Raw genomic sequence first — 18,309 nt, 5'->3', positions numbered from 1 at the left:
TAACTTTAAGTCTGGACCCAAACAACCGGAAAGCTATGGCAGGACTGCTCGCAATGGGACAAGTAAATACTACGGGGTCCAGTGGATGCATAAACTCATCATATCTAAACTCAACTATAATCGACGATGGCAGCGACGTTCCAGATAATCCGTTGGAAATAATAGAAGATGATCAAAACGTTCAGAACGATGTAGAATCCGAAAGTGATATCATGTGGTCTGACGTTGAGATTGAAATTAATCAATAGAACATGTTTTAAAAACTTGTATCTAATTTATGTGTTAACTAGTTGAACGTTCCCGGCGATGCTCGGGATCAAAGGTTTTAAATTTAAGAATCATTTTTTATAATTCATTACTGCTTTAGCACAACTTACTTAAAAAATATTTCACATCTTATGCGTTCATCATCAGTTTGAATACTTCAATATTTTGAGAACAGAACACACATAAACTGGAAGTCGCCATATCGGATTTCCAAACGACGTATGGAGTTCCACTTTCGGAATTATTGAAATAGTTGGCCAAATACCACTTTAGGTCATTTTTCTGAAGCCGGAAGCCGCCGTTTTGGAAAATGTGTGGAGTCGTCCCAGTTTCGAATATACCTATACTGGGTGATATTCGGGCTATTTGACAATCGTTTACAGTAAAAGCTCTGTTTAGGAAATTCGAGTAAGTAAGAAGAATTGAGTATGACCATTCATGCTTATTTCTCCTCTATAATGAAATCTAAAGAGGTGCTTGTGATTTTTTTAAAAACGAAAATGTTTGTTGGTGTCCAAGGAACACGTCTGAGAAGAAGTGAAAGTTTTCTGATAACTAACAATTGTGCTTTAATCCACAAAACTATGTAGAAAATAAAAATCACAGGAGGGTTGTGTGCTAAGCCACGACCGCAAGGTTGAAGTAGAATACTTTTACAAGAAATATAACTTGGCTGCTTGCGTGTCAGTCATTTCGAAATCGGATTTGTTTCGTATATACCGCTTGTTAAGCACAGTATCAACAAATCGTAATAAACATCACACTGCTGTGCATTTGCAGCAGCATCAAACTTCAGTTGCATGATATAACTGGAAAAATAGGTGTGGCTAAATTGTTTCCAGTTATACCATTCTACAACGTTCGAAAAATTTTATTTCCTATGGCGTAATACTCATGTACGAAAAATACATCTCATTCATTTCAGTTTATTTTCAGTTCCTACAGATTTTCTCAGTTTCGCAACACAGATATACAAAAACGATTTCTTGTGGACATTATTTCGAGCCGGACCGATAGAGCTCTCATTAAGGCAATTCATTAAGCTATAATATGTATTGTGTCGTTTTGTGCGGCTTGGAAGAAGAAAATGTTCCCGTTCCCGTGTCGCATGGAAGTAAATTGTTGCGTGTTTGATATTGCCGATGGTAGACATGAGTATAAAGGTCGAAATTCTGCTGTGATGTCTAACCATAACCGTCTTCTTCAAGGCGCTACATCCTTGTTAATGAAGTGTTGTGAATTTTCTAAAACAGACTCAGCATCGTGAGCAGAACGTACCGAACTTTTCTGTTTGAAATCGGATTTGTTTCGTATATACCGCTTGTTATGCACAGTATCAACAAATCGTAATAAACATCACATTGTTGTGCATTTGCAGCAGCATCAAACCTCAGTTGCAGTTTATCAATAACCATTCACTATGCTCTTCCAAAAACATTTAGTAGCCTCGAAAAAGGCCGATTGCTGCAATCGCAATTTTCATTCAATTATTGCATAAATGCTTCATGGTCAGATATACCCGCTGCAACTGCTACGCTATTCGTAGCCATGCCACAGTTGTGGCCGCTATACGCTGCCATTGGTATCCGCTGTCCCTGCATCAGCTGGTCCAGCTGCTATCGATGCTGAGATCCGCTGTAACTAGTGCGCTATCCATTGCTACTCCACAGCTGTGCTGTGGTCGCTATCCGCTAACGCTGATATCCACTGCTCTGCTACTGCTGCTGCTAAGGGATGACTGCTGTTGTCGCTGTCTAGAACTATTATGAGCGGCTTCGGCTAAAATAGGCTTTTATATAGGCCAAATAGCATATTTTCAATTGCAAGGTATATGATTCTGTCGACCGTGCTTGGGAAGCAATCATATAACGACCAACCAGAGGTCGAATTTTTCGTTTAGACAAGGCTTGACTATTTTCAATAGTACAATAGTTTGAATAATAAAATTACAATTCTCTTCATTTGGGAAGAATCTTAGAAGATTTTCCAAGCTATTGCTGCCAGAACGAAGGAAATCCATCGAATACTAACCGATTTATTAGCATTTGAAATTGGACATATTTTTCACTTTTTTCGGTTTTAGATTTTCATTTCACATCCCTTTGTAGCCGAACTTCCTGAGAGAAGTATTCTACTTCAAAAATGACTTTCAATGCTTAAGTCGCCTCTCAATCTATGTTCAAACCAATGAAATGGGACCTTTCCTCCAGCTAAATGTTCCAAGATCTAGTTTGGGTAAAGGAAAAAAAGTAAATCGAACCCCGTAATGTGTTACTATTCACAAATCTACGAATATATCAAAAATATAAATTTTCTATGCTCGACTCGCACTGATTCAAAACATGGATTTTCTACAAAAAAATACTTGGAAATATTAAAGAAACAACGAACATTTTATTGAAAGAAAAATCACATGTCATCGTTTGAATTTTGATTTAGATGCGACTTGAGCTTATGCCTAAAAAGTCAAAGTTTTGCATGTATTATATGTTTTTCAAAAACAAAAATCACAGAGAGTATTTTAAGGTGTTTCTTTGTATGCAGAAAATCATCTTCAAAAATGCTTCGAACATACGTAGTTTTTTGAGTAATATGTCAGCTTTTAGCAATAAGAGACGTGTTATTTTTTCTCAAATGTCTTTCCTGAACATTAACTAACATTTTATTGGAAAACAATCACATATCATAGCTTTGAATTTTGAATTGCAGACAAATTAAATTAATTAATTAAATATTCATGATTTTGCACGTTTTACTTAGTTTTGTGAATGATATCTACATTTTCAGTAATCAGATACCTAACATTTCTTCTCAAATTTCATTCCTGAACATTAACAATCATTTCATTGAAAAAAAAAACACATGTCATCGCTTTGAATTATGATTTAGAGACAAATTAAGCCTAAAAATCTTGGTTTTGCATTTTTCACGTAGATTTATTAAAATTATTAATTTCAAATGATCAGGTACTTATTATTTTCCCTTAATTTCATTTTTAAAAAATCACAGATCATAGATTCGAATTTTGATTTAGAAGCAAATTCAGTATGAAAAGTCATGATTTCGCATGTTTCACGTAGTTTTGTGATTATTATCTCGAATGGTAGTAATCAAATACCTGTTATTTTTACTCGAATGTTTTTCTTGAACATCAACGAACTTTTTAATGAAAAAAAATTATATGTCTTCTCTTTGAGTTTCGGAGACGAATTGAGTATAAAAAGTCATAATTTTGCATGTCTTACGTAGTTTTGTGAATAATATTCCAAGTTTTAGTAATTAGCTATTAATTATTTTTCCTCGAATGTCGTTTCCTGAACATTAACAAACATTTCAATGAAAAAAGGATCTCATGTCATCGCTTTGAATTTTGGTTTAGAGGTAAATTTAGCACAAAAAGTCACAATTTTGCATGTTTTACGTAATTTGGTGAATAATATCTCAAGTTTTATTAATCAGATACTTATTTTTTTTCTCGAATGTCTTTCCTTAACATTACAAACATTTCAATGAATAAAGAATCACATGTCATCGCTTCGAATTTTGATTTAGAGGTAAATTCAGTATAAAAAGTCACAATTTTGCATGTTTCACGTAGTTTTGTGAATAATATCTCAAGTTTTAGTAATCAGATAACAATTATTTTTTCTCGAATGTCTTTCCTGAACATAACAAACATTTTAATGAAAAAAGAATCACATGTCATCGCTTTGAATTTTGATTTAGAGGCAAATTCAGCTTGAAAAGTCATAATTTTGCATGTTTTACGTAGTTTTGTGAATAATATCTCAAATTATAGTAATCAGATACTAATTATTTTTCCTCAAATGTCATTCCTGAACATTAACAAACATTTTCATGAAAAAAGAATCACATGTCATCGCTTTGAATTTTGATTTAGAGGCAAATTCAGCTTGAAAAGTCATAATTTTGCATGTTTTACGTAGTTTTGTGAATAATATCTCAAGGTTTAGTAATCAGATACTAATTATTTTTCCTTGAATGTCTTTCCTGAACATCAGCGAACATTTTCCGGTTAAAAAACCTTTATGTCACCGCCTATTTTTGTGATTCAGAACGATTTCAAATGATGATGATTACTGTACACCACAGAGACGGAGGGAATAATATCAATAAGATCAAGCGTTACGGAATTCCATTTTTATATAGTAGATATATCACATCTCATTTATCATCATCCTATTCAAATTGCCGTTAATATAGAAAATATTCCATCAAACTACATATATACCAGAGCGGGGGCCTAGTGTGGTTGGTAACGTCTCCGCCAACCACGCTCGACGCCTGGGTTCGAATCCCACCGCCGACATAGGTGTCGATGGTTGTGAGGTGGCGTGATCCACTCACAACCAACCCAACTGGTCTAGATTCAATCCTAGCCGACACCGGGAGATTTTCTGAGGCGAAAAATCTCTGGGATCACGCCTTCCATCGCATGAGAAAGTAAAGCCGTTGGCGCCGGTCCGTTATTAAACGGGTCGTGAGTTAGGGTCCTGGGTGTGGAGTCGCCTCCCTGGGCGTCGGTGATTGGCCACAACAGTGGCGGAACTAGACCGACGGAAAATAAGCGAGAACAAAAAATAAAATACATATATACCAATTAGTTGGATGTTTAGATAATATTTTTTCATGAAAAAATAAATATTTAGTAAAAAATTAGCTCTTTAAATAATTATTTTTATATTTTAAAAATTTGATTAGGAAAAGTGGAAAATTAAAAGTTTGCAATTTAGCAATCAAACCTTCATGCCAAACACTGTCGAATGCTTCAGTGAAATACCTTTAGATTTGTTAACTCGTATCATATTAGTAACTCTGAGCGATTGATGAGTAGTGGAATGCCCTTGGCGAATTCCAAACTGTTCATCTGCAAAAATTGAATTTTCGTTGATGTGTGACATCATCCTGTTAAGAATAACTTTCTCAAACAGTTAACTCATTGAAGAAAGCAAACTGATTGGTCGATAACTCGAAACCTCAGCTGGATTCTTATCCGTCTTTAAAATTGGAGTATTTTTTGCATTTTTCCATAATTTGGGAAAGAATGCAATTTTGAAACAGCAATTGAACATTTTTACTAAAAATTCTATTGTACTATCAGGTAGATCTTTGATTAATATGTTAAAGATTCTATCGTCACCAGGTGCTTTCATATTTTTGAAATATCAAATTGACGTGTAACTGTAATTTTCAATTGGACTCACAAAATTCGAATTCGAATTATGAACACTCTCGAACTGCTAATCAGGTTTTTGAGCCTTTTATTCATATGCAAGGATACAAGGAAACGTTCACCATCTTTTAAAACTGGAATTAATAGGCTTTGAAGGTTTCTTAAGAATCTTCGACAGCTTCCAAAAGGGTTTTGAATATGGTTTCAATTTTTCAACTTAAGTCTCAAAATTTTGATTTCTCAGAAGAGTAAATCTATGTTTAATTTCTTTCTGTAAATCTTTATAAATAATTTTAAAAACAGGGTCACAAGAACGTTGATATTGACGTCTGCGGACATTTTTCAAACGAATTAGAAATTGAAGATTTTCGTCAATTATTGGTGAATCAAATTTCACTTGAGCCTTTGGAACAGAATAATTTCTGGCATCAACAATTGCCCATTTTAATGCTTCCAAAGCGGAATCAATATTCGCTTCGTTTTGCAAATCAAGCTCATTACTGAAATTTCTCTCAATATGGGTTTTTATCTTTCCCAATTAGCCTTGTTATAATAAAAAACAGAGCTCATAGGGTTTAAAACTGATTCATGTGATAAAGAAAAAGTTATTGGAAGATGGTCAGAATCAAAGTCAGCATGTGTGATCATTTCACTACATACATGACTTTGATCTGTTAGCACCAAATCAATTGTAGATGGATTTCTTACAGAAGAAAAACATGTAGGACTATTCGGAGACAAAATAGAATAGTATCCTGAGGAACAATCATTGAATAAAATTTTGCCATTGGAATTACTTTGAGAATTATTCCATGATGATGAATGAAAAAATTATGAAAATTTTCGAACGATTTCTGGTGAGTTTTTGTAAATACCCTTTAAAATAATTTTTGTGCTCGCGTGTGCATTGGAAAGGTGAATATACTGCAACAATAAATAGAATCCCAAGTTCAGTTTGAACTTCAATTCTCAATGTTTCAATAACTTAAGATGGGAAAGAGCACGATGTTTGATTCGATGATGGCTTACATTTGTAACTCCACCGCCGAAACCCTGAATCCTATCATATCTATGAACCACGTAATTGGGATCATATTTTAATTTAATGTTAGACATCAAAAATGTTTCAGTAATATTTGCAATGTGAACTGGTAAAAAAAATTAAAAAGCTCATTCTCATTGGCTTTCAATGAGCGAGCATTCCAATTTAAAATTTTGATTGATTTATTCACAATCATCGTTAAATTTTGAATTAGAAACAATTTTAGGTGTAAGTGTAGCTTCAAACATGGAATTTGCCTGCAACATGGCGTTCATAAGATCGAATATTGCCTGTTGCAGAACAGAAAGTTTACCTGGCGTAAAAGGCTTTGGGCAGTTGACATTAGAAAAAATATTTTCGGTAGCAATATTAGCTGGGGTAATCAATGTATTTTTATCTCCGTATTCTGTTTACCCCCCATTAACGGTCATTTTCGAACTACCTACATTAGGCAAAATAATGTTCGAACTACCTGTTGCCTGTGCATACGTTAAACGGGCATGCAAAGAAGTAGAAAAATTGAAATTTATTGATTTCAGTTGAAACATACCCTTATGCTATCCCAGAACCCATCGGTGCCTAATCACATACACCAAACGGTTATATTCCAGAGTTATTCCACAGGTAATTGATCAGTTTGAAAAATACGTGCTATTGTTCGGGTGGCATGTAAAATTGGAAAATTTTATCGAATAGTTTTTTTTCTCTCACGGGACATAATGTACAACATAAGGAGAATGTTTTGCAATATTTAAAACGTTGACATTTTGATAAATGAAGATTTATTTGGAAATTGTTGATACTTTGTCATAGATCAATAATGTGTCAATAATGTGTGACAAAACGTGAAAATGAATTTTGATCTAAATTTGCGTGACGTACTTAATGGATGTCACCTTGTTTTGTACTTTCTCTAGTTTTATTGGTTGATTATACGAAAATAACACGTTTTTGATGTAAATAGATCCAATTACTACCAAAATAGAGCGAATTGGACTTCTGGCCAGCTTTTTGGTTCAAATACTCCTATGTGCGCCGCTCAAAAAGCGAAAAATCCCCCCGGTCAGAACAATTGGCAGCAGCAGCCACCGTTCGTGCAACAGCAACATCCCGGAATGCAGCAGCAGACCCAAGAGCAACGAACGGATGCTATCATCACGCTAATTTTGCAACAGGTCCAACTACAGGCCGTCACCAATCAACTCCTTCAGCAGCAGCAACACGAGTTCATGCAGCAGCAGGAAACTGTTCCGCAATGCCTCATCGGCAATCCAGGTCAATGAGGTATACAAAGGTCAGGAAGAAGAAGACATTTGTCTGTATTTGTAACGAAAAACAGGTAAACAGAAGCACGTGTTGGGGTCGTGACGTAGATCTCCAAAAACAAGAAAAAGTCATTCGGAATTGTGTTCCGCATTGTTTAACGACGCAGGTAGAAATTTTCTGCCGCAAACTGTCAAAATTTTTTGAAAAAAATGTACCGAACATTGATTTTTGGGCATTGTATTTTGATTTCTACGTCATCACTGTTAACAAAAAAGAAGCCCTTTAAACCCGAGACTCAAACCATCTCCTTACCTTTCTATATTCCATTGAATCCAGGTGACCGTTCCTCTCAACTAGGAGGTGATTCTGGACTCGTTGGCCGGAAATATCCGGGAGTTTCACATCTGGCAATGCTACAAATTTTGTGGGTGCTAATAACGAGCTCAAAAAATTGGCAGACCTATTTGAATCAGAAGTACACCAGAAGCGATTGAATGAGTTTTGTGTGCAGAGAGGAATAAACTGGGAAGCAGGTGTGAAATCAGTCAAATTTCATTTGCGACCCATATTAGCAGAACACAAACTATCGTACGAAAAATTTAATACTGTGCTTTGTCAGATTGAAGCTATATTAAATTCAAGACCGTTGACTCCATTATCAGATGATCCGAATGATTTTGCTGCTATTACACCAGGACACTTCATGATTGGTAGAGAATTTCAATCGATTGCGGAGCCTTCACACGGGAGTGTAAAATATGGCAGGCTTACTCGCTGGCAAATTTTTCAGGATTTGAAACAGAAATTTTGGCGTGTCTGGTCGAACGATTTTCTACAAGAGCTTCAGCAGCGACACCGAGATTACAAGATTACAAAATTCAAGATTGGAGCACTGGTGCTGGTGGTTGATGATAATCTTCCTCCATTACAATGGAGTCTGACGAAAATAACCGACCTACATCCTAGAAAAGACGGCCATGTTCGTGTTGTAACAATACGGACCAAGGATTCGACCATTAAGCGGGCTATTGAAAATATATGCTTGCTTCCATTGGACGACGAGATTGATAGTTGAAATATGTTGATTTCAACGGTGGGAGGATGTTCGAATATTCTACACTTTTCTAAAAGTTAGTTGCTACACGTTCTACGTTTTTCTGGTAACTGAGTTGCGAAAAGGAAAACGACATAAGAATGTAAGAATGTGCTATAAATACAGGGGTGCGTCGCGCATCATTCATTCAGTGATTCATTGTTTATCCTTTGTGAAAGACGAATCGCGAAATATAAGTTAGAAGTAAACGTTAACAGTTGCGTTTTCTTTCGGTGAAAATTACAGTCCTCTATTGAAACTACAATATATTTTTTTCAAAAGGTTCACATATTCTTAAACAACATTTGACATATATTTCCTGACAAAAGTCACGGTGATCAAACAGTGATATTTGTCGGTCGAAGCTTGATGCTTACTTTTCCTGATACCAAAAGAGATCATTACCAAAATCACTGTGACAATGCTAATAACTTATAAGTTTTTCAAAAGGTCACACCTTCTTTCAAACAAAACTGTTGTTGTATATTTCCTCTCGAAAGTCACAGTGGCTATCTGGGAAAACTATTTCCCTGGATAAAATGCCTTTTGTTCTTCAAATTATCACCGTGACTACTTAATGATAAAAATACCCTTGCTTCCAAAGTAAAGTAATTTGGTCTGTGATTCTTTAGAGAAAAACTTGTAAATTCTATTTCAATTATCACAGAGACAACAATCAGAAAAGTTTTTTTTTTAATGGAACTTTAGTGACTCTTGTGAGAAAATTCGCAAAAGTTTTTTTTATAAAAAGTAATAGTTACTCAATTACAAAAACTGTTGCCCCATTTTTTTCTAAAACGTTTGGGGGACAATATTGAGACCAAAGCCTTATTTTATTTGTGACTCTTGTGCGGATTGGGTACCGCCGCTGAAGGACATCACGGGAGTACGCTCCTTCGTGGGAGCCATTAATTACTACGGGAAATATGTTCCCAACATGCGAGCTCTCAGGTTTCCGCTAGATGAGCTCCTGAAAAACACAACGGCGTTCGTATGGACGCATGAATGTCAGTAGGCGTTCAACAAATTCAAGGAAATTCTGTCGCAGGAGCTTGTCCTAGCACACTATGATCCAAGGCAAGAAATAGTCGTTTGAGTGGACGGAGGCGTCGTTGGCCGGAAATATCCGGGAGTTTCAATACGATCCAGAAAACCAAATTACCTCCACTACATGGTATGCCAGATACCAGGATCTTTTTGCGAAAGACGCTGAGAGGATCAACGATGAAGCAAAAGTGCGATTACTTCTCAGACGGCTGGGGACAAACGAGCACTATAGGTACGTCTAAAGCTGTGCGAGATTTCGAATGATTTCGTATAATTTCGCTAAACTCCGCCTAAAATTTCGCGAAATTAACCTTCCAATTTCGACGATTACGAAATTTCGCGAAATTCCGGACCAAATTTCCGATGCACATTATTACATTATTTTGGTTTGTGCTCATTGCGACTATAAATTAAATTGAATATATCTCAACAGATATCTGGTATACTAAGTCAGACATAGAAGAATAAACTCTCAGCCGGTAATTTTTGTTTTTAAAGACAAAACCGTAACATCATGCGGGAGGTATTTTTCATTCACGCAGAACATAAAATTCATGTCATCACTGAAGTCATATTCGAGGAATATGAAGCCGTCCAAATGCGCTACAAGGTATCTAGTAATTTGTTTGTAGGAATAAATTTTACGCATCTTTTACGTACATCAAAATGTGGTCATATTTGCAGCCCACAAGGTTAAAGAGGTCACTTTTAGTCTTTCGTTTAGGAGGTCATAGCAATTTCTGTCAAAACTAAAGCTCTGAAGCTCTATCTTACAGGCCAAATGTTCTAAGCTACTTGGCTTGTAAAAATTTTCAAGCGTTTTTTCGGATTTCTCTGTGTTAGAGGACTCCTCTTCGCACACCGTAGTGTATTTAAATGTACTTTTCAGATAGTTCATTGCTATCACTAGGCTGACGGGATATCATGCCTTATAGTGTGCAGACTTAGTGATCGATGTGTCAAGCAGAAAAAGTTGTAATTGCCTGCAGTGCGTCTTGAACTGTCCTACAGATCAGACGTTTTTTCGGTTGCTTGTGGACTGGTCTTTGACTGCCTATAGCTTCAAAGTTTGTGTTTTGTCAGTGTGTTTTTTAAAGACTACCTGAAAGTTATTTCCCATCAGTCTTTCTCAAGACTACCTACTTTTGAATTTAACATTTGTTTTAACTATTTTCGTATCACCTGAAATGGCTGGACGGAAAAAGAAACCTCGCATCGCTGCGGGGAGGAAAAGAGAGGCATCTCTTTCTGACACATCGAGTGTCTGTAGTGACAATCCTTTTGATATTTTGCCTGAGCAAGACGCTGGTGAAATGGAAGTTATTAATATTGAAACTATACAAAATATAAAATCTTTAAAAAAGGAGAAAGTTCCACCTATTGTGGTACCTATTTCTTCTGAATTTAATATATTGAAAAAGGAACTTTTAACGTTTGTTTCTGACGTTAAAGTTACCTATCAGATTGGCCGTAGAGGTGAATGCCGCTTATTAGCCGACTCAGTAAAGGGTCGTGATCGTCTTGTTCAGTATTTAACTGACAAGATGTACAAATTTTTTACATACGACACCAAGAACGCCAAGCCGTTCAAGGTTGTCTTGAAAGGTCTCACCAACGATCAAACCGTTGATGAGATCAAACTTACTTTAACAGAATTACTTGGCATAGCCCCTACTCAAGTATTTCTAATGAAACAAAAATCACGAGGCGAAAACAGTCAGAGAGCTGGAATTTCCCTTGTTAATTATTTAATTCATTTTAACCGCAATGAGGTTAACAACTTAAAATTTTTTGAAAAAGCACATGCTTTGTATAATGTGCGTGTAAAGTGGGAAATTTATAGGAAGTATGGTGAAGGTGAAAAGCATATCACCCCATGCCGTACTTTCCAACGTTATGGCCATGGTTCCAATTCTGTAACATGGACCAAAAATGTCTTAATTGTGGAGACTCTTCTCACAAAAAGGACACATGTCCTGTGAAAGAGAGTAAAAATTTTCGCTGTGCGAATTGTAACGGCAACCATATGTCAAATTTTTATCAATGCCCAGTCCGTTTAGCAATTGTTAAGGCAAGGCAAGGTAAACAAAATTCAGCTTCTCAATTAAAACCAACTTCAAAACAAAATTATCCAAGCGTACCAGTGACGCATAGTAAACTACTCCTTTGCATACCCGTTTAACTTATGCACAGGTTACAGGTAGTTCGAACATTATACCGCCTAGTGTTGGTAGTTCGAAAATGACCGTTAATATGGGTAAGCAAAACACGCTAGAAAATAATTGTACACCTATCACTCCAGCTAATATTGATGCCGAAAATATTTTTTCTAATGTCAACTGCCTGGGGCCTATTACGGCAGGTAAACTTTCTTTTTTGCAACAGGCAATGTTCGATCTTATGAACGCCATGTTGCAGGCAAAATCAATGTTTGAAGCCATTCAAATAGGCACAAATTTTACTATTAAAATTGTTTCTAATTTAAAATTTAGCAATGATTTTAAATAAAACAATTAAAATATTAAATTGGAATGCTCGCTCATTGAAGGCCAATGAGAATGAGCTTTTTAACTTTTTAACAGTAAATAATGTGCATATTGCAATTATTACTGAAACATTTTTGAAACCTAACATAAAATTAAAATATGATCCCAATTACGTGGTTCATAGATATGATAGGATTCAGGGTTCCGGCGGTGGAGTTGCAATTGTTATTCATCGCCGAATCAAACATCGTGCTCTTCCCCATCTTGAGACGAAAGTTATTGAAACTTTGGGAGTTGAAGTTCAAACTGAACTTGGGATTATATTTATTGCCGCAGCATATTTACCATTTCAATGCACACGCGAGCTCAAAAATTATTTTAAAGGTGATTTACAAAAACTCACTAGAAATCGTTCGAAATTTTTCACAATCGGCGATTTTAACGCTAAACATCGTTCATGGAATAATTCTCAAAGTAATTCCAATGGCAAAATTTTATTCAATGATTGTTCTTCAGGATACTATTCTATTTTGTCTCCGAATAGTCCTACATGCTTTTCTTCTGTAAGAAACCCTTCAACAATTGATTTGGTGCTAACAGATCAAAGTCATGTATGTAGTGATTTGATCACACATGCTGACTTTGATTCTGACCATCTTCCAATAACTTTTTCTTTATCACATGAATCAGTTTTAAACCCTATGAGCTCTGTTTTTAATTATAACAAGGCTAATTGGGAAAGATACAAAACTCATATTGAGAGAAATTTCAATAATGAGCTTGATTTGCAAAACGAAGTGAATATTGATTCCGCTTTGGAAGCATTAAAATGTGCAATTGTTGATGCCAGGAATTATTCTGTTCCAAAGGCTCAAATGAAATTTGATTCACCAATAATTGACGAAAATCTTCAACTTCTAATTCGTTTGAAAAATGTCCGCAGACGTCAATATCAACGTTCTCGTGACCCTGTTTTTAAAACTATTTATAAAGAATTACAGAAAGAGATTAAACATAGATTTACTCTTCTGAGAAATCAAAATTTTGAGACTAAAGTTGAAAAACTGAAACCATATTCAAAACCATTTTGGAAGCTGTCGAAGATTCTTAAGAAACCTTCAAAGCCTATTCCAGTTTTAAAAGATGGTGAACGTTATCTTGTATCCAATGAACAAAAGGCTCAAAGACTTGCTCAGCAGTTTGAGAATGTTCATAACTCAAATTTGAATTTTGTGAGTCCAATTGAAAATGAAGTCACACGTCAATTTGATTTAATTTCTTCCCAGAATTTTTTACCTGCAGAAATAATTGAAACTAACTTGAATGAGATTGAATCAATTATTAAAAATTTCAAAAATATGAAAGCACCTGGTGACGATGGAATCTTTAATATACTAATCAAACATCTCCCTGAGAGCACAATGGAATTTTTAGTGAAAATTTTCAATTGCTGCTTCAAAATTGCATATTTTCCCAAATTATGGAAAAATGCAAAAATTACTCCCATTTTAAAACCGGATAAGAACCCAGCTGAAGTTTCAAGTTATCGAGTTATGCTTTCTTCAATAAGTAAACTGTTTGAGAGAATTATTCTTAACCGAATGATGTCACACATCAACGAAAATTCAATTTTTGCAGATGAACAGTTTGGATTTCGCCATGGGCATTCCACTACTCATCAATTGCTCAGAGTTACTAATATGATACGAGCTAACAAATCTGAAGGTTATTCCACTGGAGCTGCTCTTTTAGACATAGAAAAAGCATTCGACAGTGTTTGGCATAAAGGTTTGATTGCGAAATTGCAAACTTTTAATTTTCCAATTTTCCTAATCAAAATTTTAAAAAATTATCTTACTGATCGAACTCTGCAGGTTGTCTATCAGAATTCAAAATCTGATAGATTTCCTGTCAGAGCAGGTGTACCTCAAGGTTCAGTCTTGGGTCCAGTCCTGTACAACATATTCACTTCAGATCTTCCTGATTTGCCTCCAGGATGCACAAAGTCATTGTTCTGCGATGACACAAGCATTTCCGTAAAAGGAAAAAGCCTTCGTGTCATATGCAGTCGATTGCAGAAAAGTTTAGATATTTTTTCTTCCTACTTGCAAAAGTGGAAAATCTCTCCCAATGCTTCCAAAACTCAAATGATAGTTTTTCCGCATAAGCCTAGGGCTTCTTTCCTCAAGCCAAACAATAATCACGTTGTCAAGATGAATGGGGTTATTTTAAGTTGGTCCGACAAGGTTAAGTACTTGGGACTAATTTATGATAAAAAACTTATTTTCAAAGAGCACATTGAGAGTATACAAGCCAAGTGCATCAAATATACGAGATGTTTATATCCTCTCATTAACAGGAATTCTAAACTTTGTTTAAAGAACAAACTTTTGATTTACAAACAAATTTTTAGACCAGCAATGTTTTATGCTGTACCGATCTGGTCAAGTTGCTGTTCAACAAGGAAGAAAACGCTCCAAAGGATTCAGAATAAAATTTTGAAAATGATTTTGAAGCTTCCTCCTTGGTTTGGTACACTCGAATTACATAGACTTACTGGTGTTGGACCATTAGAAACTATGTCAAATAAAATTATTAACAATTTTCGACAAAAATCGTTGCAATCCTCAATTGCTACGATAAGCTCTCTTTATAGCCAATAAGTTAGAAATTAAGTTAGTTGTAAGTTTACTTCCCCTTTTCTGACAAGTAGGTTTAAATCCCTACGAATGATAAGTCCTAATTGCGAAAGCAAACAAATCCTAACAATTAGAATTACAAATTTCTAACAGTGTTGAGAAGTCACCATTTGTGATTGGACACACATACTCATTATTTACTAATATTTATCATAAATACTTAAGCTACTAACGAATCCCCCCTTAAAAAAAAAAATTGTAATTGCCTGAATTTTTAGTATTGTTTCAAAACACTTTGACTTCAAAGTCAGCATAGGTTTCAAAATTGCCAGGTACCTTATCAAAAATGTTTTAAACGTGGTACCAAAAAAGTATACTTTATCATTGAATGAATAAAAAGTACATGGTTCGCTCTCGTTGAACACATAACTGAGAAATGTAACTCTTGTTTTAGGGGACACAAAATTTTACAATGTCAAAAACAAGTTCAGATTATAGCATAAAAGTGATTCTGACTTTGCACTTGATGAATATACAAGGTAGAAGAAAAGAAAGGTTAGAAAGAACGAGAAATAAGAGAACGAAGATGATTACGAATAACTTAATTGAGTAAAGAGAAAACTATTTGTTTGTTACATTACAACATTCCATTCTAACTGTTGATTGGTTGAAAGAAAAATAATTTTCGGTTTGTTTCAAACAGGTCGTTCCCAAACCACGTAGTCATATATAGGGAGACGGGGGGGTTATCAAGCGACCACGAAAAATCACGTGGGGGTGGGGGGGTGTGGGGGTTAACGAATAGACCACGTAGTCTTTTTTCTGACTTATAATTTTTTATTGCCACTAAGTCAAGACGAAGCTTTCGCAATTTTTTAATTAATAAATTTTTTTGACACGACTAATTAATAAGTGTCACGGAAAGTTTGAGAGTTGTCAGCAATTAACTGTAATCAAATTTTTGAACCATATTTCAAATTTATCCGAACGAAGATTTTTTTTTTTTGTTTCAAACAGGCTTTGCCTTATATGGCATTTCCTTCTTTAGAATAATAGTTCTATTTTGCAATGCGTCGGGATTTATGTTATTTTTCCTGAAAGTATATTTCGATACTCAACGATGGGTAAAACAAATCAACGTTTTGGTCTTAAAAACAATATATAAGACCTGGATGTTCGTGAACTGAAGGAAGAAAGAAAGAAAGATGTTTATATTTTGTTCGACATTCAAAAACTTTGTAATTTATTTAAAAAAAACTAAGTTACAAATTCGATATCTGAAAATCACTAAAAGTAAGGTTTCACTTATTATCAACTAAATATTTTTCTAGATGAGTACACAATTTACCATAACTCTAAGCGAAAAATTTATCGTAGATGATCAAACTACTTAAACAAATTTCATTTATTTTGATACTCAACAACAAATTAAAAATCATTTTGAATATACTCAACCTAAAAACGTATTTTAAATCACTTTCAGGTAAGGAAATTATTATATTTGTTAAAGACAATGAAATATTATCAAAAATTAAACAACCATTATCTATTTGTTATTTTGGTTGTGAGAAAATGATATTACTGAAAATTCTATTTACAATTTGCGCAATAACTAATAATCAGTTTTCTTGAACCTTAATTTTTTTTATAAATTTTTCTTTCTTTATTGTACATATATTTGCAGAATAAGATCACAAAACAAAAGACCACGGGGGAGTAGGGGGGTATAAAAGGGATCAAAATATGACCACGTAGTTTAGGAATGGCCTCAAATGCATTTTATTATTTTTGGTCTCGCAGAAACTCACAGGGCATATTTTTTTAGGACAAAATTATTTTCTACAACCTTACCAGAGACACTAGTTATGCCAGTCAAACAAACCGATTTAGCTGGAAAAATAATTTTAATCTCCAATTGGACACTCTGTGGTAAATTAAAATATTTTTATAATCGAAACCGTTGGTTTGATTGGCATAGTGCCTTTGGCAAAGTTGTAGATAATAATATTGTCCTTCCAAAAATAAATATGTTGTAAATTTTTTTTTAAATATAATTTTTTTTTTGAGTCCTTCATCGCTTCGGTAATTTTTTTGAATTTTTATACAAAAAAAAAAGATTTTTGAAAAATAAGCCTTTTTATATTAATTTTAATGTTTCTTTTACATTAAAAAAATGAATTTTTTAGAGTTTTTTTATCGGAAAGATAAAATTACTGTCTAAAACTTTTCCAGAGACGTCACACTGATCAAAAAACTTTTGGCTCTGAAAATATTTATAATCACAATAACCCTCCCAAAATAGCATTTTAAATAGCTTCTCAGCCTATAGAAACGTTTATGCAAAGTTAGGGCCAAATCTAAAATGACAAAAAATATTGAAACTGGGACATTTTTTGTGGAACTGCTCAGTTGAAAAGTAATTTTAAGTTATATAAAAAAATGTGCAAAAATATTGAAAACTTCAAAGTTTACAGAATAGTTAACTTAAATTTGTTTTCCTCGAATTGATAAAGATGTCACTTAGTCTAGTCTGACTAAACGGTGTTAAAAAAAATTCAATAACTGGTCGACAAAAGCGAAAAAAAGTTGCCCTCCAAAGGTTTTACAGCTTTTTAACCATTCTTGTGAATTTTGCTGCTTTTAGAGAATGCAGAAATGCTTCAGAAGGCCGCCGAGGAATTGCTTATCGGATTCATCGCTTTTACGTTTGCATAGGGAAAAATCTTTGAAAAAGATATCTTTGCTAGGGACACCAAAACTCACAGTAATGGTTGAAAACCTACCTACCATCTCTCATGTTTTCCAGTTCGAGCTCTAGGACAAAACTTGGATTTTGAATGATGAAAGTGCTATGAAAGAAGGATTACTATTTTAAACATAGTTGCATTCAAACCAAAAGAATCAGTTCAGAAGTTTATTAAATTATTATTTACAAAGACATTTCGAGTTTGACATTTATATCATTTGTATCTATCGAGGTATTACCTGCAATATAATCTGTATAAATGAATGCATCAAGATTTTTGTTTTTAACATTTTTGATTTTCTCGTCATTGTCGGTTTATCGATATCTGAATACCTACGTTACTCTTCGTACTTCGTTAGCGTACGCTCCAACGTTACAAATCATTGTAATGCTATGTTTCAGAAACATTTATTTTATTTTTCGAAATTTCGCGAAATTTAGAGACCAATTTCATTTCGTCTCGATAACTCGAAATCCACCTTGATTTCGTTTCGACTAATTTGGCAAAAACCGGAATTAAGGGTTAATT

At 34.5% G+C, this 18,309-nt stretch overlaps 1 protein-coding gene across 8 annotated transcripts in view; it reads left to right on the top strand.

The window, feature by feature from the left end:
- Positions 1-18,309, top strand: part of LOC129732089 (anaphase-promoting complex subunit 7) — a 176,308-nt gene that overhangs the window by 95,718 nt on the left and 62,281 nt on the right. Inside the window, exons 4-7 of one of the 8 annotated variants that reach the window (XR_008729163.1) lie at positions 11-675; positions 3,787-3,821; positions 4,290-7,842; positions 8,106-9,077. Coding sequence is in view for 1 of the 8 variants with exons in the window: in XM_055692601.1 (XP_055548576.1) it covers positions 11-248 (238 nt within the window). In the remaining 7 variants the exon portion in view is untranslated. Of the gene's footprint in view, positions 1-10; positions 9,078-18,309 lie in introns of those variants that run through there. The other 7 variants (XR_008729165.1, XR_008729164.1, XR_008729161.1 and 4 more) reach the window with 7 other exon arrangements.

Source organism: Wyeomyia smithii, chromosome 3, assembly GCF_029784165.1.
Source record: "Wyeomyia smithii strain HCP4-BCI-WySm-NY-G18 chromosome 3, ASM2978416v1, whole genome shotgun sequence".
Taxonomy (NCBI): domain Eukaryota; kingdom Metazoa; phylum Arthropoda; class Insecta; order Diptera; family Culicidae; genus Wyeomyia; species Wyeomyia smithii.
This window is presented reverse-complemented; position numbering and strand designations above follow the sequence as displayed.